Raw genomic sequence first — 19,347 nt, 5'->3', positions numbered from 1 at the left:
CTCTGTCTCCTTCCTCCCTCTTAGCCTTGCCCCAGATCTCAACACCCCCAGAGGTCCGTGTGCCTGCTGGTTCTGCAGCCGCCTTCCCCTGCATGGCCTCTGGCTACCCTACTCCTGACATCACCTGGAGCAAGGTAAAGGCCTGGCAGGGGACCAGTGGGCATGCCTGAGGGTCAGCGACCAGGTCTTCGCCATCTCAGTGCCCCAGGATCTGGCCTAGGCTTGGCACAGAGTGCTCAGGGTTTGAGGATGGGCCTGACAGGCATGGGAGACAGGCCCTATGGAGGTGCAGGCTAAGGCCAGGGTCCAAAATGTGGGTGTGTTTGCAGCTGGATGGGAACCTGCCACCTGGCAGCCGCGTGGAGAACAACATGCTGCTGCTGCCCTCAGTTCAACCCCAGGATGCAGGCACCTATGTCTGCACTGCCACTAACCGGCAGGGCAAGGTCAAAGCCTTTGCCGACCTGCAGGTACCAGGTAAGAGCACCCCGGGATAGCAGTGCCCTGCCCACTGCCTGGTGGGCATCGTCTCTAACTCCACTCTCTGCCAACAGAGCGGGTGGTGCCCTACTTCACGCAAACTCCCCACTCCTTCCTGCCACTGCCCACCATCAAGGATGCCTACAGAAAGTTTGAGATCAAGATCACCTTCCGGCCTGACTCAGCTGATGGTGAGCAGGAGAGAAGCTGATTTGGGGGGGCCTGCTGTAACTGCCATCATGTTATGAGCCCTGGTAGCCCCCAGTCCTCCTCACCTCCCTCAGCCCTCCCCTGTCCTGGAGTCCCCAGGCCTGTCGGGCCTCCGTCTGGGCCCTCTCTCACGCCTCCTCTCTTCTCCATCCCCACCTCCATGACATCTCTCGTCTAAGTCTCCCCATGGTCCCCCTGCCATCAGTGCGTCGACACCCAGCCCTCCTGTCCCACCTTCCTATTCTTATCTCCGCTCCGTCTTCCCTCCTCCTCCCATCTCTCACCTTTCCTCCTCTCTTCTCTCTCATCTGTCTCCTCCCACCTCTTGCGGGTCTCTGACTTTCACTGTCCAGGCCTCCTCCTCTACTCAGGTGAGTTCTGCCTCCATCACCTTGTTCAGGTAGACCCTACAGTGTGAGTGAAGCCAATTCACTGTCTGTCTAGGAGCCGTCAGCAAGGCCTTCTGTTAGGGCACCTCCTGAGGTAGTGGGGAGGCTCTGGCTGTGTGGGGTGTCCCAGCGGAGGGACAGCTGTTAGAGTGGAGGGCTCGAAAGCGTGGGTGATTCATTCTTGGGCCCGTAACTGGCTGGGAGGTTCTTACACACCTGTACCCCTCCCCCACCCCAGGGATGCTGCTGTACAATGGGCAGAAGCGGATACCAAGCAGCGCCACCAACTTGGCCAACAGGCTGCCCGACTTCATCTCCTTCGGCCTCGTGGGTGGGAGACCCGAGTTCCGGTGAGACCCTCACCCTCCCCATTTACAGGGGGCGGGGGGCCAGGGACTAGGCTGCAGGGCTTTAGTCAGACATACAGCCCCTGGGCTGAGTTATACATGGAGGTTCTGGAGGAAGGAGATGCGGCCATTACCCTCGGTGACCACCCAATCTGCTGGAGCAGGCACAGCATGCCCCCAGGTGGAGGAGGAAGCAGCCTGAGACTTGCGCAGAAGTACTCAGTGATGCCAAGTGCATCCTTAGGAGTTGGGACTGCTGCAGTCCAGGATTCATTTATTCATGCAACAGTTATTTGTTGAACACCTGCTATGTGCCAGGCACTTGTGGGAACGTGTATTCTAGTTGGGGAAGACTAGCCGGAAACAAAGATGGGAAGAACAAGGTGATCTCAGAGGAGCAGTGAGGCCAGGTGCTAGGCTGCAGGGCCTCAGGACCAGGGCCATTAGAACCCTGGGGGCTACTCTGGATCCGTTCCCAGGGCAGGAGTGTAGGGGAAGGGAAGCGCTAGGGAAGGCACAGGGACGGGGCAAGCTGGGAGTGGGTAATGGGGTGGACGACAAGGCAGGGACAGGAACTGGAGCAGGACTGCGGGAGATGGTGATGTCACCTTTACCCAGGCTGGGTCCCCTGCCCAGCCCTTCTTACAAACCAGACATCCTCCCTCTCTTGCCCTGGCCCTGCCCCATGGAGTAGGTTTGACGCAGGCTCAGGCATGGCCACCATCCGCCACCCCACACCGCTGGTGCTGGGCCAGTTCCATACCGTGACCCTGCTGCGCAGCCTCACCCAGGGCTCCCTGATTGTAGGCAGCCTGGCCCCAGTCAACGGGACCTCCCAGGTGAGACCCAACCCATCCCCATATTCCCAGCCCCAGCCCCACTCCACCCAGCCTGCTTGCCATTCCTGACCTTTCCACTCCCCAGGGCAAGTTCCAGGGCCTGGACCTGAATGAGGAGCTCTACCTGGGCGGCTACCCTGACTATCGCGCCATCCCCAAAGCGGGGCTGAGCAGCGGTTTCATAGGTGAGCTCCCTCCCCATCTCCAGCCCTGCCCAAGCCTTTCCAACGTCCGTCCGTCGGAGCCTGGGAGGGCCCTGTGAAGTGTGGTTGGGATGAGCACCCCCACCTTTGCTCATCCACCTGCCCCCCTCCCCGCCAGGCTGTGTCCGGGAGCTACAAATCCAGGGTGAGGAGATCGTCTTCCACGACCTCAACCTCACAGCACATGGCATCTCCCACTGCCCCACCTGTCGGGACCAGCCTTGCCAGGTAACCCCACACCTCACATGCCATCTGGCTGCCCCTGGCCACTGCCCTCAGCTGTGGCAGAGCCCTGTGGGGAGCGGGAGAGCCAGTATTCTTGGCCTGATGTTTTGGGGTGCCTTACAGAACGGGGGCTGGTGCCAGGACTCGGAGAGCAGCAGCTACCTGTGCATCTGCCCAGCTGGCTTCACCGGGAGCCGCTGTGAGCACTCCCAGGCCCTGCACTGCCACCCAGGTGCGGACCCACCCCTCCTGATCACTGTCACCCCAGAGCACTTGCCTGTGCCCCTTCATATCCACCTGTACCCCAGCTGCTACATGTCCTTACCACACACTCTCACTCTTACCCAAGTACTTACCACTCCTCCTAGGTACTGACCTCTATCACTGCCACCTAATACTCACTCTGCCTCCCATCTCTGCTACCCAAGTACCTACTCCCATTACTGATGCCTAGTACTCACCTCTCTCCCATCCGTGCAACCCAGGGAATTACCACCTTCCCATCCATTACCAAGGCACTCGCCCCATTAGCTGCCCCCATACTATTATCCAGGTACAGTCTTTTCAAGAACACCACAGACAAACTGTCCTCATTCACTTCCCGTTATGCTGTCCCGCTGCCCAGCCTCCTCTGGCCCTTGCTCTAATCCATTCCCCCTCCTTAGTCTGGCCAAGCCCTGGATAGCCGAGGCCCCTGGGATGCAATAGGTAGGGCTTTGGTATCAGGGCTATACCCTCACTGTCCTTCTCGTGGCCTGTGTGTCCCCCAGAGGCCTGTGGGCCCGACGCTACCTGTGTAAACCGGCCCGATGGCCGAGGCTACAACTGCCGCTGTCACCTGGGTCGCTCCGGGCCCAGGTGTGAGGAAGGTGAGTAGAGCCCAGCCTGAGACCCCCCAGGCATCCCAGGAAGGATGGGGGAAGCTGGGCAGGGGCCCTCTGAGGCCATGATGGGCCCTAGAATGGTAAAATGATGCCAGAGCCAGAGGGCTTCAAAGTCACCTGGCCACGCTTCTGCCCAGTCCCACCCCCTTATGTGAGAGTCCCGCAAAGGGATGCCCATCTTATTAGGGATCCTTCCAGCCTGGTCTGCATGCCGGGTGGGCCAGGAGTTCCTGTGCAGCCACAGCCATTGCCCCACTGATCTCCCGCCTCTGGGACTAGCGAGTGAGGTGCGCAGGGATCCCAGAGTAAGGCTGAGTAATCGGACCCCTCCCGGGACTCTGGTGTCCCCACTGCCCCTGGCTGAGCTGTGGCTGCTGCAGGTGTGACCGTGACCACGCCCTCCATGTCGGGCACCGGCTCCTATCTGGTGCTGCCCGCCCTCACCAACATGCACCACGAGCTACGCCTGGACATTGAGTTCAAGCCGCTGGCACCCAACGGAATCCTGCTGTTCAGCGGGGGCAAGCGCGAGCCTGTGGAGGACTTCGTGTCCCTGGCGATGGTTGGTGGCCACCTGGAGTTCCGCTACGAGTTGGGGTCAGGTGAGCACTGGCCACCAAGTGCAGCTGGGCTCTAGGTGCCAAGCTCCGTGCCCCCTGGGCTGCCTGTGCCCCGAGGAGGCGCAGAGGAATGAATTCAGAAGTCAGACCCATTGGAGTCCCCTGCTCCTTCACACTCCTTCTGTGTGTGTGACTTCAAGTCCCTAGACCTTTCAGGTTCCTGTGGAACACCAGGAGGCTGACGGGAGTTCCCTGTCCCTGTGTGGGGTGGGCAGGGCAGGGGGCCATCCGTGTGTCAGCCCTCCCGCATTCTCCCTAGGGCTGGCTGTTCTGAGGAGCACAGAGCCACTGGCCCTGGGCCGCTGGCACCGTGTGTCTGCCGAGCGCCTCAACAAGGACGGCAGCCTGCGGGTGGACGGTGGACGCCCTGTGCTGCGCTCCTCCCCGGGCAAGAGCCAAGGCCTCAACCTGCACACCCTCCTCTACCTCGGTGGTGTGGAGCCCTCGGTGCAGCTGTCCCCAGCCACCAACATCAGCACTCCCTTCCGTGGCTGCCTGGGTGAGGTGAGGAGCAGCTTCCAGAGGACAAGGAGGGGAGGGGTGAAAATTAGACTCCCCTACCTGCAGCTAGCTGAAGGCCCGTGGGAGCAGAAACTTCACCTGTGAGCCTCAGTTTCCTCCTCTGTAAAATGGGGTAATTACACCTAATTTGAAGGGTTGTACTGAGGATTGACTGTACTGATGGATGTTGGTGGCACATAGTAGGTGCTCCTGTCTCTCCCTTCCCTACCCTACAAATTCCAGCTTGGGTTCCCAGCTACCTCTACTGTAGCATTCTCTCTGGTGGTATGCCAATGCCCCACCTCCTGTGAGGCCTGAGTCCTTCCGTGTCCCTGTGCCCACAGGTGTCAGTGAACGGAAAGCGGCTAGACCTCACCTACAGCTTCCTGGGCAGCCGGGGCGTCGGGCAGTGCTATGACAGCTCCCCGTGTGAGCGCCAGCCATGCCAGAACGGCGCCACGTGCTTTCCTGCTGGCGAGTTTGAGTTTCAGTGTCTCTGTCGAGATGGCTTCAAAGGTGTGTGAGCTGCCCACGCCCTGGGAGAGGGAGGGGCCTGGGGTGGTCAGCAGCAACTCCAGCCCATGCCACTCACCTCTGCCATGACCCGCAGGAGACCTCTGTGAGCATGAGGAGAACCCCTGCCAGCTCCGTGAGCCCTGTCTGCATGGGGGCACCTGCCAGGGCACGCATTGCCTCTGTCCCCCCGGCTTCTCTGGCCCACGCTGCCAACAAGGTAACTGCCCCAGCTTCTCTGCATCCTTTCTCGGAGCTCTGGGACTGGACAGCGTCTGTGCCCACTGACTGGACCCTGCCTTTCTCCACAGGCTCTAGACATGGCACCGCGGAATCCGACTGGCATCTTGAAGGCAGTGGAGGCAATGGTGCGTATTTTCCAGAGAAGCTGAGGGGACTTGTCTTGTAATTGGATTCAGGTCTCTCAGCTCCCTGCCCAGTTACCCCACACCTTTAATCCTGGCTCTAAACAGAACAGGTCCATGTGAGAGGCTCACTGGGCACAAACAGAATAAAGAAGAGCGAAGGAAGCCACCCAGAGCTGGGTCCTACCATATTGAACATCCACAGGCTCTGTGCTAACTGCTTTATAGGCATTATCGTCTTTATCACTACTAAGATAGTGGTGGTGTCGTGGGTCAGAGCCTTGGAGTGAGTCGCTTAAACCCTCTGTGCCTGTTTCCTCATGTGTACCATGGAGAGAAGTATCATCCTTCCACAAGGCTTTGGATAAAATATTGTGTGAGAGTAAAATTACTTAATGTCTTTAAAATGCTTAGAACAATGCCTGGTACGTGGTGGATATATAATGTTAGCTTTTATTAATATTATGTGTAAGTCATGGGATTATTATAAGGATCCAGTTAAATGAAATTATGTTTACAGCTGGATGTGAAACTCCCTGCACAGTGATTGGCACATAGTAGGTGCTTGCTAAATGTTAGCTGTTCTCCTCATCATTTGGTGGAGGCTGGCCAAGTATCCCCAACCCTTGCAGCTGCCAGGCCCACAAGGGCCAGCGCTGGCCTGTGGGATGGGTCTAAGCAGGCAGGACTGGGATGTTGGAGGTGCACACAGTATGGATGTTAAAGCCAAAAGGTCCAGGTTGCCATCCAGACTTCCTACTTCCTGGGAAAGTTACCCCTGAGCCTGGCTTCCCATCTGGGAGATGGAAGGACCACAAAGGTTCTGGATCTTTCAGGTGCCATGGACTTAAATGACCAACTGTCTCAGTTTCCTCAGGGCTGAGGGGTATCTTGAGCTGTGGGACTTTCAGAGCTAAAACCAGGACAAGGACTTAGCAACTAGGGATGGACCTCTTAACTGTTTAAAAAAAAAAATGCAGCTTGGCTGGCATGGCTCAGTAGTTGTGCGTCAACCTATGAACCAGGAGGTCACGGTTTTATTCCCAGTCAGGGCGCATGCCCGGGTTGGGAGTTCGATCCCCAGTAGGACGTGTACAGGAGGCAGCTGGTCAGTGATTCTCTCCCGTCATTGATGTTCTATCTCTCTCTCTCTCCCTCTCCCTCTCTGAATTCAATAAAAATGTATTAAAAACAACAAGAACAAAAATAGGAAACCAATTACACTGAAATAAGATGATCAAATATTTTAAATTATCTCAATCGTAACCTATGTGCTTCTTCATCAACACATTAAATAACAAGATCCAGTGCTGGTCCTAACAGCTGACACAGTTCAATAAGCGTAAACAGGGTTCGGAGATATTGGCACCTACTGCGATTCGTAAAGGAAATCTGGCGAGGAAGCCACGGGTCCTCCTGCTGCTCCTTTCCTTGGCTGCCTCCGTGCCTAACTAAAGAAACTGCTAAACGTCAGTGAGACGAGCGTGAACATAGAGCCCTCACGTTTTCTATCCAAGTTCACAGGCCCCTGAATTCTGTCCACGGCCCCCTGGGTCTCCAGGGCCTGCAGGTTCAGAGCCCCCTGGTCCTACGTGACGGGGTGGAGGTAGGGTCCGAGGACCCGATGCCAGGTGGACACTCCGAGCAGGTGAGCAGCTGTCTCATATCCCCCTTTCCTCCCGCAGATGCCCCAGGACAGTACGGAGCCTATTTCGACGATGGTGGCTTCCTAGCCCTCCCCAGCTACGTCTTCCCCAGGAGGTGAGAGCCTGTGAGCCCGGGGAGGGGAGTGGGAACCTGGGACTTCTGCCCCCTCACCTACCCACCCCCCCGCCTCCAGCCTTCCCAGGGTGCCTGAGACCATCCAGCTGGAAGTTCGGACCAGCACAGCCAGCGGCCTCCTGCTCTGGCAGGGCATGGTGAGTGTGGGCGTCCAGCAGGCAGTGGGAAAGAAAAAGGCAGAGGCCATCCCGTCAGGGGCCTCAGCTCTCCAGGCTGGGGACCCCAGACACCCTGTGCTTCCCTGGCAGGAGGCAGGAAAGGCCAGCCAAGGGAAGGACTTCATCAGTCTCGGGCTTCAGGATGGGCACCTTGTCTTCAGGTGGGTCCTCTCCCTTCCCTGGCTCTCCCTCCTACCCCTCCCCCCGCCCCCGTAGCTTCCCGTCTGCTCAGCCCATGGCTCTTCCCACAAGGAGCTGCAGCTCCCAGTGTCCCACCCCCACCCTCCCACACCCCCTCCTGTCCTGCCCACCTCACCCTCCCTGGGCCTGTGTGACCGCAGCTACCAGCTGGGCAGCGGGGAAGCCCGCCTTGTCTCTGAGGACCCCATCAATGACGGCGAGTGGCATCGGGTGACGGCCCTGCGGTAAGGGAGCCCACCCGACACTAGGGAAGGGGCCCCACCACGCTTGGGGAGGCAGGCGGTGGGCTCTGGGGAGACCACTTGACGCACAGACTTCAGGGCAGGACAGAACTCCATTGGGGGGGGGGCGGGTAAGCACCTACAGGTGGGTGAAACCTGGGTGGGTGCTAGGAAGCTGGGGGGTGCAGATCTCTTATCTGGGGGTGGGGAAGGAAGGACTCCAGATGCAGACTTCTCGAGTGTGTGGAAATGGGAGGGGCTCTTAGGTCAGGAAGCACAGAGGCCTGGTGGTGAAGGGTCTGACCCAGTCTCGCCCCCACAGAGAGGGCCAGAGGGGCTCCATCCAGGTGGACGGTGAGGAGCTGGTCAGCGGCCAGTCCCCAGGCCCGAATGTGGCAGTCAACACCAAGAGCAGCATCTATGTCGGTGAGTCCTGGGCAGGGGCCTCGGTGCAAGAAGGGCTCCTGCAGAGTCCAGCACACGCCTCCCTCTCCTCTGGGGCCCCTGGAGCTGACAGGTCCTGTCCTCTCCCCCCACAGGCGGAGCCCCCGACGTGGCCACACTGACCGGGGGCAGGTTCTCCTCAGGCATTATGGGCTGTCTCAGGAACCTGGTGCTGCACTCGGCGGGGCCGGGCGCCCCTCCCCCACAGCCCCTGGACCTGCAGCACAGCACTCAGGAGGGGGCCAATACGCGGCCCTGCCCCTCGTAGGCAGCTGCCTGCCCGCAAGGACTCCTGGGCAGCGCCCCAGCCCCACATCGTCGAGTCTGTTATTATTAATATTATTATTATGAATATTTTGTAAGAAACTGAGGCGATGCCACGCTTTGCTGCTACCGCCCTGGGCTGGACTGGAGGGTGGGCATGCCACCCCCCACCCAAACACACCTGGGCAAAGCCGCAGGCTGGGGAACAGGGCAGGCTGGATGGGAGCAGGTGCCTCAGAGGGGCAGGCATGGTGGCTGAGTGGCCTCAGAAGTGCCCCCATGGCAGAGCCCCGCGGCAGAGCCGGGCCACCCGTGTCTGCAGCCCGTGTCCCTACAAGAGCCAACCATGGCGTACAGCCTGGGTCCTCACCAGCCACTAGGAGCAGAGGGCGTCGCAATGGCCTTTGCCACCCACCTCTGGGTAGCAAAGCTCTTTAGTGCCAACTGTGGAGCAAAAGGCAGCTCACCCCTGGTCAGGCAGCCCCCACCCTGTTAGACCATGTCCCAGCCCCCCTCCACCTTCACCTCTGCCTGACCAGCGGGTCTGCATCCCCCCACCCAACACCTACTCCAGGGCCCCCGCCCTCAGGGGCTACAAGGGAAACCACCCCAGCTCCTACCAGGAGCTGCTGCAGGCCGAGCCCAGCACTGAGAGGGCCCCGCCACATCCCCCCACTGATCTGGAAGTGAAGGCCCAAGGGATATGGGGGGGAGGGGGTGCTGGTTGGAAAGATCAAGTGCCTTAGGTGGGGGAAGCCAGGACTCATGACGGAGGGACAGGAAGGGGCCATGACACCCCTGCCCCATCTGTGGGAACCTGAGGGCCCAACTGGGGGCAAGCACACTCCCCACCAGTAGCTCCCCAGATGTTGGGTCAGGACGCCTGGCCTCTGTGTCCAGAAGGGACCCTCCTGTGGTCTTTGTCTTGATTTTTCTTAATAAACGGTGCTATCCCCGCCAGGGCGGTCCCCTGTGTCTTTGACTAGGGCTTCACTTGTGGAACTTGAGGGTGGGGCAACACAGGGCAGGTGAGGTCTGGGGGTGAATCAGGGAAGCTTTAGGTGAGCGAGACCCCTGCTCCCTGCCCTGGGCATGGAGGTCCTGCCCTTCACTGATCCAGCAGAGTGCCAGCCACCACACGAGCTATGGGGCCGGTTACCTCCTGTGGCCCCAGACAGTCCTCTGGGGGGTGAGGACAGAACCCAGGGTCTGTCCGACCCCAGAGCCCACTGTCCGTCCTCTGAAGCCACAGCCTCTCTATGCATGGCCTCCCTAACCCTGGAAGGCTGTCCCACTCGGCTGCAGTCCACCGGGGGCCACCTGGCCAGGACATGTGTGACAGATGGTGCAGCTAAAGCAGAGGCCACAGGCACCAGCCCTCTGGGCCAGCTGGCTGGAGGAGCAACAGCACCAGAGGAGGCTAATGAGGAGGCCAGCAGAGGCCAGGAGCAGCGAAGAGGCCAGTGCCACCTTCTGTAGCCGGGGACCTGCAGGAAGAAAGGGAGAGTCCACTCAGGTCTCAGCCCCGGCCTGCTCCCCCGGTTCCCAACACCTGGAGAGGGACCAGTATGATCTTGGTGGGAGGAGTGGGAGCAGGTGGTAACAAGTCCATCTACCTTCCGCAGCTGCATCCTGTTCCTGCTGGGGGACTGCTCCCAGCTGCACTCCAGAGGGGGCCTACTGACCCGGGAGCTGGGGAGACAGTCTGGGGCCTGGAGGTGCCAGCCTCTGTACTCCCCTCCTGGCTGGGCATCAGAGAGGGACCTGAGTGGGAAATAACAGAGCTAACACAGAACTGGGCCTCTAAGGCATGACTATGTCTCCTTTAATCCTTTCCAAACCTCTGTTTGTTACAATTACTATTTCCATTGTATAGAAGGGCGGCTAAGTCATTTGCCCAGGTCGCACAGCTGGAGTGATAGGGGAGGACTCGAACTCATGCAGTCTAGCTCCAGGGCCTGGAGTTTATGAATGGAGCTACTTCTCAGGAAGGAGGATGTGCACGTATTCAGTGTTCTCTGTGCACCAAACACTGCTCAGTACTGGGCCCTTTACCTATGTCGTTGCACTTAAAGTTTGTAACAACTCTGGAAAGTTAGGTTTATCACCCCACTTTACAGATAAGGAAGCTGAGGCATGGAGGTTCATTCTTCCTCTCACTTGACTCATTTCTCGAGCGTCTACTGCTGTGCCCTCGGGACTGGGCATACAACAGTGAGCAAAATAGACAAAAATGTCTTCATGGAAGTGGCAGTTCAGTGTGAGAAGACACAAAAGTAATTATGTCAAATGGAGAGAATATTAAGCAGAGGAAAGGGACAGGCATGTTGGCTAGGAGCGGGGCTGCTTTTTAAAATTGTGAAGTATACCACAATAAACCGTTAACCAATTGTAAGTGTACCGTTGAGTGGTTTTCAGCACATTCACATTGCTGTGCAACCATCACCACCATCCATCTCCAGAACTCTTCATCTCGCAAGACTAAAACTCTGTCCCCATTCGATACTAATTCCCTATTCTCTCTCCCCCCGGCCCTTGGCAACCACCATTCTACTTTCAGTCTCTGAATTTGACTACGCTAGGTGTCTCGTAGAAGTGGAATCATAGGGCATTTATCCTTTTCTGGTTAGCTTATTTCAGTTAGCAGCGTGTCTTCAAGGTTTCATACTTGTTGAAATTTCCTTTCTAGGGCTGAATAATATCCCATTGTGTGGCCACATCACATTTTGTTTATCCACTCACCTGTCCATGGACACGGCGTGGCTTTTTTTAAATTAAGGGGTCAGGAGAGAGTGAGGGTTAAGAAGAGCCATGTAGGAGGCAAAGGAATGAGCATGAAAATCTCTGGGGAAACACCTTTCAGGCAGAGGAGAGAGCAAATTTTTTCTTTTTTAATTTTATTTCAGAGAGGAAGGGAGAGGGAGGGAGAGAGAGATAGAAACACCAATGATGAGAAGGAATCATTGATTGGCTGTCACTGGGGATCGAGCCTGCAACCCATGCATGTGCCCTGACCGGGAACCCAATCATAACCTCCTGGTTCGTAGGTCAACGCTCAACCACTGAGCCACTGCGGCTGGGCGGGAGAGCTAGTCTTTTTTTTTTTTTTTTAATATGTTTTATTGATATTTTACAGAGAGGAAGGGAGAGGGATAGAGAGCTAGAAACATCAATGAGAGAGAAACATCGATCAGCTGCCTCCTGCACACCTCCCACTGGGGATGTGCCCGCAACCAAGGTACATGCCCTTGACCGGAATCGAACCCGGGACCCTTCAGTCCGCAGGCCGACGCTCTATCCACTGAGCCAAACCGGTTTCGGCAGGGAGAGCTAGTCTTGAGACCAGAGGCGGGACGAGACAAGTGTAGAAGGAGTCGCCCGGGACCGTGTGGAGGAGCTGAGGGAGCAGGAGGGCAGGTGGGCCCCTGGGAGGCTTTGCTTTGTCTTTGAGTGAGGAGCATGGCGGGTTCTGTGCGTGGCAGTGGCATGACTGATGGAGTGTCTTAGATGGCTCCTCTGGTCAGAGAGCGTAACTCCCCACTCCCTCTGTCAGCTGTGCCTAGTGCTTCCTCCCCAATAGGACAGCATGGAAAGAGGAGGCAGAAAGAGGAACAGTGGAGAAACCTGACAAACACGACCTCAACCAGGTTCAAGGCCAATATCCACAGTCATGAATCAGGTTGGTGGTGTGTACCTTTGATATAATGAAAATGACACTTGACCTCTGTAGTCTTTCTCCTAATAACCCCTAACTCCAGTCTTATGGTGAGAAAAACATCAGACAAGTTGATGTGGATGGCTTGGCTATGAGCTGCAAAAAGGAATAAAGAGTCACACGACAGCCCTAGCTGGTTTGGCTCAGTGGATAGAGCATCGAGCTGCAGACTGAAGGGTCCCAGATTCGATTCCAGTCAAGGGCACATGCCCGGATTGTGGGCTTGATCCCCAGTGTGGGGCATGCAGGAGGCAGCCGATCAATGATTCTCTGTCATTGATGTTTCTATCTCCCTCTCCCTTTCCCTCCCTCTCTGAAATCAATAAAAATACATATTTAAAAAAGAGTCACACAACAGCTGTGGATCAGGAGTTCAGTTTTGGGCCAAGTTACGTTTGAGATGCCACCTACACACCCACACGGAGATGATCAGGGAGGTGGTTCTATAACTAGAGTTCAAAGACATTCCAGCTGGGGTGCATTATGAAGGAGACCACTGAGGGAATGAGCCTGGAGCATGGAAGAGGAGCAGATATAGGGACTGGGCCTGATGGCACAAAGCACAGTGCCACAGGGCAGTAGCGAGGAACCTGCCAAGGTGACTGAGGAGGGAAGTGTGCGGGGCCCTGGGAAGCTGAATTTCACTCAGCCAGCTGCTTTTTTGTAGTAAACCACCTGTTCAGCAGTGTATGCCAGCCCTGTCGGGGGCAGGGGGCATCTCCAGATTCTCAGAAGGATATTCCTGGGTGACCTGGACTCCCCGTACTCAGAGCTCATTCCTGGTTATGTCGTGACTATGACTGCACGTCTAGTCATCCCTCCTCCCTAGGCTTGTTTCCCCATCTGTGAAATGTATGTCAGACTGGATCCATGGTTTTCAAAGTAAATCTTAAAAAAAAAAAAAAGAAAGAAAGAAAGAAAGAGCCCTGGCTGGTTTGGCTCAGTGGATAGAGCATTGGCTGGTGGACTGAAGGGTCCCGGGTTCGGTTCCAGTCAAGGGCACGTGGCTGGGTTGCGGGCTCAGTCCCCAGTGTGGGGTGTGCAGGAGGCAGCCAAGATGGATAATGTTTCTCTCTCATCGATGTTTCTATCTCTCTCTCCCTCTCCCTCCCTCTCTGAAATCAATAAAAAATTTAAAGAAGGACAGAAAGGAAGAAAGAAAGTCTTGAGAGTCAAAGTCAGGTTCCTCAGTGAGACATGGGGCCCCTCATGTCCACTTAAACAGAGCATCTCTCCCTTCAATGTCTTGGGCCTCTGTGCAAAGTCCCAGAAGAGCTTCCAGCACTAAAGTATTATTTGAGCCCGGCCGGTATGGCTCAGTGGTTGAGCATCGACCTATGAACCAGTGCAGTGGTTGGCAAACTCATTAGTCAACAGAGCCAAATATCAACAGCACAACGATTGAAATTTCTTTTGAGAGCCAAATTTTTTAAACTTAAACTTCTTCTAACGCCACTTCTTCAAAATAGACTCACCCAGGCCGTGGTATTTTGTGGAAGAGCCACACTCAAGGGGCCAAAGAGCCGCATGTGGCTCGCGAGCCGCAGTTTGCCGACCACTGAACCAAGAGATCACAGTTCAATTCCTGGTCAGGGCATATGCCCAGGTTGTGGGCTCCATCCCCAGGACTGGGCGTGCAGGAGGCAGCCAATCAATGATTCTCTCTCATCATTGACGTTTCTATCTCTCCCTCTTGCTTCCTCTCTGAAGTCAATTTAAAAAACATTTTTTTTTCTTTAAAAAATATTTGAAAGCAGCTGGATTAGATAATCTCTCATGTCATTCTGGCTCTAACTTGCTCGGATACTCAGGTACTCTGTAGGCTGGGTGCACAATTTTTCTAAAGCGATTCCCCACTATTGTGCTTCCCCTTATTCTCTTCTGCCATGCCCCTGCCTCCGGCCTCCCCACCGAGGCCCTGCCCTGGGGAAGGGGAGCTGAGCCCCAGCTTCCCTCCTAGCCGCTCAGCAGGCCCAAGCTGCTCCCCATCACTGACCTCTGCAGTTGGCTGGTGGCCAGGAAGCCTGGTCACTGCCGTCGCCACGGTTGTCCATGCCCCAGAGATGGCATGCCAGACTCAGGGGCATGTACCTGCCATTCCGACAGCGGAAATAGGGACCACAGGAGCCTGGGGTCAAAGAGAAGGCATGTTATGAGGAACTTGGGCCAGTCCATAAAAAGCAGGACGGGTGGTCCTCTAGTGAAGGAATGTGGGAGGCTGTTGCCATGTGCATGCAGACTGGAGAGTCCTAACTAGGCCCCTCTGCTGAGAGACAGAACATGAGTGTGAGTTGTGGGGAAGTGTGCAAGGTGGTACTGTGAGTGTATGAGGTGTGTGATGTGAATTCCATGTGTGTGAGGTGTGTGGGTTGTGGATGGCAGTGTGGTGTACAAGGTGTGGAGTTGATGTGTATGAGGTGTGAGTTGTGTACGTGTACAGTGTGAGTGAGTGGGTGTGAGTGTGCGGCTGTGTGTGGGAGTGTGTGTGTGGTATAGGCAGCCATGGAAGCCAGGTGGATGGGGTTAGCTCTTTGGGTCTGGAATGTCCCTTGCCGTGACCACGCCCAACCCGCCACCTCTCACCACCTCCTTCCTTCTCTTAGGACCCAATCCCCTCCGTCTTCTAGTGCTCCCAGTGCCCTATTGGTAGCCCCAGGGCCGCAGTCACCCTAGCTTGGAGGCCCCGTCCTGGCCAACAGCCCTAACCCACCCAAACGGTAAGAGGTGACTTCTCCCACGAAGTCCACGCGGGGCTGGCGACCTCTGGTGACCAGGCGCAGGCCAAGGAACTCCCTGGTGGACCTCACCGGGGCAGGGATGGTCAGGCCGCAGAGAGGGGTGCCCCGGGGCCAGGGCGCTCCTGGCGGACCCTCGTAGAACTGCAGGTAGGAGCCAGGGGCGCAGGTGTCCGACAAATGCAACGATGCTGAGGTGGAAGGAAGCCTTGGGCTCCTGGGATGCCAGGCTGTAGACCAGGAAGAAGCGGAACTGGAAGCGGATCCTGTTGCGGGGGCCGCTGCACGCAGCCGAAGCCCGCCGTAGGTGTCCTGGGCCACGAAGTAGAACCTCCGCGACGCAGAGTGCGAGTGCGAGCGCAGCAGCAGCTCGTCCCCCTGCCAGGTCTGCCCCCAGAGGTCCACCAGGTCGGCTGCAGAGAAAAGCACGGGCTCTGGAACTACGCGGCCTGGTCTGCCTCCTGCTCACTGTGTGACCCCAAGTAAGTCACTCACCCTCTCTGAGCCTCAGTTTCCTCATTGGTAAAATGGGGAGGATGAGCAAGCAATCTCAGAATTTTTTTTTTAAATATATTTTATTGATTTTTTACAGAGAGGAAGGGAGAGGGATAGAGAGTTAGAAACATCGATGAGAGAGAAACATCGATCAGCTGCCTCCTGCACACCTCCTACTGGGGATGTGCCCGCAACCAAGGTACGTGCCCTTGACCGGAATCGAACCTGGGACCTTTCAGTCCGCAGGCCGACGCTCTATCCACTGAGCCAAACTGGTTTCGGCCAATCTCAGAATTTTTGTGAGGATTAAATAATTTAATTTACGCCCTCAATCTCTTATTCAAAAATCCTCGAATATGTTTCAGAATGTTCCAGATTTTAGAAAGAGAATATGATGTATTTACAGGGTGGGACAAAAGTAGGTTTACAGCTGCATTATTTATTCATTATTGTATTTTTTAAATTTTTATTGATTGATTTTTAGAGAGAGAGAAATATTGATTTGTTGTTCTGTTTATTTATGCATTCTTTGGTTGATTCTTGTATGTGCCCTGAACCTGCAACCTTGGCATAATGGGACGACGCTCTAACAGTTAGAGTCTAACCAAATGAGCTACCTGGCCAGGCTATTACATTATTTTCCATACAAGCAATTGTAAACCTACTTTTGGCCCATGCTGTGTAGTATATACGGTCCTCCATGATCATTTTCTAGAGCAATTGTAAGAACATTTACCCTGAGCAAGACAAATGAAGCCTCCTGTCAGTTCAGATCAGGTGTTGCCAGTAAATTAGTTAAGAACAAATTTTGGTTTTAAAAGCTTTTGCATTTTGGAGTTGAAACTAAGGGACTGTGGACATGAACGTGCTCGGTGCTTCAGACAGTGCCTGGCATTTAATGAGTGTGATAGCATGCAAGCTGTCATTGCTGCCTTAAGGATGAGGTAGACACAATTGGGTACTTGCCCACCTCACAGCCGTTCCCTCTCCTTGCAAAAAGAACTCTGATCTGCCCTAGCCGGTTTGCTCAGTGGATAGAGCGTCAGCCTACGGACTGAAGGGTCCCAGACTCAATTCCGGTCAAGGGCAAAACATGCCCTGGGTTGCTGGCTCGATCCTCAGTAGGGACATACAGGAGGCCACTAATCAATGATTCTCATCATTGATGTTTCTTTTTATTTAATATATTTTTATTGATTTCAGAGAGGAAGGGAGAGAGAGAGAGATCGAAACATCAATGATGAGAATCATTGATTGGCTGCCTCCTGCTTGCCTCATACTGGGGATGGAGCCCACAACCTGGGCATGTGCCCTTGACCGGAATCGAACCCAGGACCCTCCAGTTTGCAGGCTGACCTCTATCCACTGAGCCAAACTAGCTAGGGCCATTGATGTTTCTTATCCTCTCTCTCCCTCTCCCATCCTCTCTCAAATCAATAAAAATATATTAGGAAAAAGAAAAAAGAACCCTGATTTAACCTCAGCCATCAGGGCGCAACATGCTGGTGTGGGGAATGAGATGTAGAGTTGGTGAATTGAACACTTTCTATGGGCCAGGCTGCCTAAGTGTCTTGCATGGTTTATCTCATCCTTAATGCATGATAATCAATTCTCTTAAGGGGCAAGGGTCTACTATGATTCCCATTTTACTTCTGAAGAACCTGAGACTTAGAGAGTTGAAACAATGATCTCAATGGTAGAAATGCAGGTAGAGGCAGAGCGAGTTTGTGAATGCAGGGTTGTCTGACTCCACGGCCAGACCTGAGGGCTGTCACGTCCACCCCAGACCTCTGCTTCCCAGTGACTTGGAGCTCCAGTCTTCCAGAGGGGCTTGGGTAGACTTGGGAGTGACAGGCAAGACCAGGCACAGGGCTTCCCAGCCTCCCCCACTCCAGGGGTGAGTACTGATTGGGGAAACATTCTCTAAGGGTGGTGGGGCCTGAATCTCCTGCCCAGCCCAGCCAAGTCCCTTTGTATTCACCTGTCTCCAGAGCAGACACAGTCAGGGTGGCTGCCCCAGCAGGAGCAGCCTTGCAGGGAGCTGCAGAAGATGGGCTTCCATCCAGCCCTGCCTTGCCCAGCAACAGGGCAAACCTGCAGAATCTTTGGTTTGGGGTCTTTGGGGAAAACAGGGTTTGGGGGCCTGGTCAGGCCAGTGGGGAGGCTGGCAGGATACAAGGGGCAAGGAGAGCCAAGTCTGCCAGCTCCTCTTCACAGTGATCTTTGTGCTCTTCATTCTAGATTCTCCTTCACATCAGGATTGTGTCTAGGGTTGTCATGGAGATTTGGGGCTGGGGCTGGGGCGTGGGGTGAGAAGGCTGGGAGAATGTCTGCTCACCCCGTCAGACAGGAACCAGGAAACTTAGATCCTGGTCAGCCACAGGGCTTCTGGGAGGGGGACCCACAGCCCCAGAATGCTGCTGCCTTCCTGGATGAGTTGGCACCGCAGGGACCGAGCTTAAGAGAGGCCCAGGACACCAAAGGAAATTCTTTGAGGGCCTAGAGCAGGGGTGGGAAACCTTTTTTCTGCCAAGGGCCATTTGGATATTAATAACATCATTCCCAGGCCATACAAAATTATCAACTTAAAAATTAGCCTGCTAGCCCTAGCCGGTTTGGCTCAGTGGATAGAGCGTCGGCCTGGGACTGAAGGGTCCCAGGTTCAATTCAGGTCACGGGCACATGCCCGGGTTGCAGACTCCATCCCCAGTAGGGGATGTGCAGGAGGCAGCCGGTCAATGATTCTCTCTCATCATTGATGTTTCTATCTTCCTCTCTGAAATCAATAAAAATATATTAAAGAAAATTAGCCTGTTATATTTGGTCAAACAATTAACTCACCCCGAGGCCTCGGCAGAGCCAGACCAAATGCTTTTGCGGGTCATATATGGCCCCTGGCCGGACATTCCCCACTGCTGGCCTAGAGAGATAGCAAGTGGTGGAGGAGCACTGGACCAGGAGTCAGCTCTGTTACAAAGTATTCCTGCCTCAGGGCCTTTGCACTCTCAGTTCCCTCCACCGGGAGTGCTCTTGCTCCATAGCTTTCCATGGCTGGCTTCTTTGGGTCATTCAGGTCTCAGGTCACATGTCACCTCCTCAGACCACACTTCCTTGAGCACCTCTCAATCTGAATTAGCCCTCTCCCTCCTTGTCACTCAATCACATCTCCCCAAATTTATTCTATCTGCACTCACTGGAATTATTTTGCTTATTTTTATCTTGTATACATTGCCTGTTGGCCCCCACTAAAATTGCATTCCATAACTGTCTTGTTGATCTCTGAACCCCTAGAGCAGGGGTCCTCAAACTTTTTAAACAGGGGGCCAGTTCACTGTCCCTCAGACCGTTGGAGGGCCAGACTATAGTTAAAAAAAAAAACTACGAACAAATTCCTATGCGCACTGCGGGCCCGGGACGAGTCGGCTGCTAAGCAGGACAGGCAGCGGCACCCGGCGGGCCGGATAAACGTCCTCGGCGGGCCGCATGTGGCCCGCGGGCCGTAGTTTGAGGACGCTTGCAGAGAAATTGGACAACCAATGGGTCCAGGCTTCCTGTCACTACTTGAGCCAGTTAAGGTTGAGTCATATATGAGCATTTATTCCAATAATGCCATCAATTGGGAGAGCAGCAGGTCATCCACAAAATCTGCTCTGCAACCCCCGATAAACCAGCTGCTTATATGGGGTAGGACAAACGGAATAAGAATGGATATGCATTGGCAAATATGTTCTCCCATGAAGCAGGCTCTCTTTTCAC

General features: G+C 55.2%; 2 protein-coding genes across 3 annotated transcripts in view; one reads left to right on the top strand and one right to left on the bottom strand.

Annotated features, from left to right (window-relative positions):
- The window catches only part of HSPG2 (heparan sulfate proteoglycan 2), a gene marked incomplete at its 5' end in the record, with an annotated part of 102,186 nt that extends 91,155 nt beyond the window's left edge, over nucleotides 1-11,031 (top strand). For both annotated transcript variants that reach the window (XM_080655376.1, XM_080655377.1), the window contains 20 exons: nucleotides 25-134; nucleotides 330-477; nucleotides 555-671; nucleotides 1,318-1,429; nucleotides 2,121-2,265; nucleotides 2,351-2,450; nucleotides 2,587-2,696; nucleotides 2,817-2,925; nucleotides 3,464-3,562; nucleotides 3,958-4,179; nucleotides 4,457-4,701; nucleotides 5,043-5,214; nucleotides 5,309-5,431; nucleotides 5,523-5,579; nucleotides 7,262-7,337; nucleotides 7,417-7,495; nucleotides 7,607-7,677; nucleotides 7,858-7,941; nucleotides 8,261-8,364; nucleotides 8,478-11,031. In XM_080655376.1, coding sequence (XP_080511502.1) covers nucleotides 25-134; nucleotides 330-477; nucleotides 555-671; nucleotides 1,318-1,429; nucleotides 2,121-2,265; nucleotides 2,351-2,450; nucleotides 2,587-2,696; nucleotides 2,817-2,925; nucleotides 3,464-3,562; nucleotides 3,958-4,179; nucleotides 4,457-4,701; nucleotides 5,043-5,214; nucleotides 5,309-5,431; nucleotides 5,523-5,579; nucleotides 7,262-7,337; nucleotides 7,417-7,495; nucleotides 7,607-7,677; nucleotides 7,858-7,941; nucleotides 8,261-8,364; nucleotides 8,478-8,650 — 2,456 coding nt within the window. In that variant the 3' untranslated portion in view covers nucleotides 8,651-11,031. The remainder of the gene's footprint in view (nucleotides 1-24; nucleotides 135-329; nucleotides 478-554; nucleotides 672-1,317; nucleotides 1,430-2,120; nucleotides 2,266-2,350; nucleotides 2,451-2,586; nucleotides 2,697-2,816; nucleotides 2,926-3,463; nucleotides 3,563-3,957; nucleotides 4,180-4,456; nucleotides 4,702-5,042; nucleotides 5,215-5,308; nucleotides 5,432-5,522; nucleotides 5,580-7,261; nucleotides 7,338-7,416; nucleotides 7,496-7,606; nucleotides 7,678-7,857; nucleotides 7,942-8,260; nucleotides 8,365-8,477) is intronic.
- LDLRAD2 (low density lipoprotein receptor class A domain containing 2) lies at nucleotides 9,637-17,653 on the bottom strand (the record flags this gene model as incomplete). Its single annotated transcript, XM_080657096.1, is given in 8 exon segments — nucleotides 9,637-9,681; nucleotides 10,024-10,133; nucleotides 14,358-14,489; nucleotides 15,072-15,318; nucleotides 15,320-15,369; nucleotides 15,372-15,509; nucleotides 17,573-17,611; nucleotides 17,614-17,653. Coding segments are annotated over 8 exon segments (801 nt in total).
- Nucleotides 17,654-19,347: the final 1,694 nt, after the last annotated feature.

The sequence above is a fragment of the Plecotus auritus genome, assembly GCF_963455305.1.
Source record: "Plecotus auritus genome assembly, chromosome: 2".
In the NCBI taxonomy this organism is placed as follows: Eukaryota; Metazoa; Chordata; class Mammalia; order Chiroptera; family Vespertilionidae; genus Plecotus; species Plecotus auritus.
Note: the sequence above shows the minus strand (reverse complement) of the source record. Positions and strands in the feature narration are given on the sequence as shown.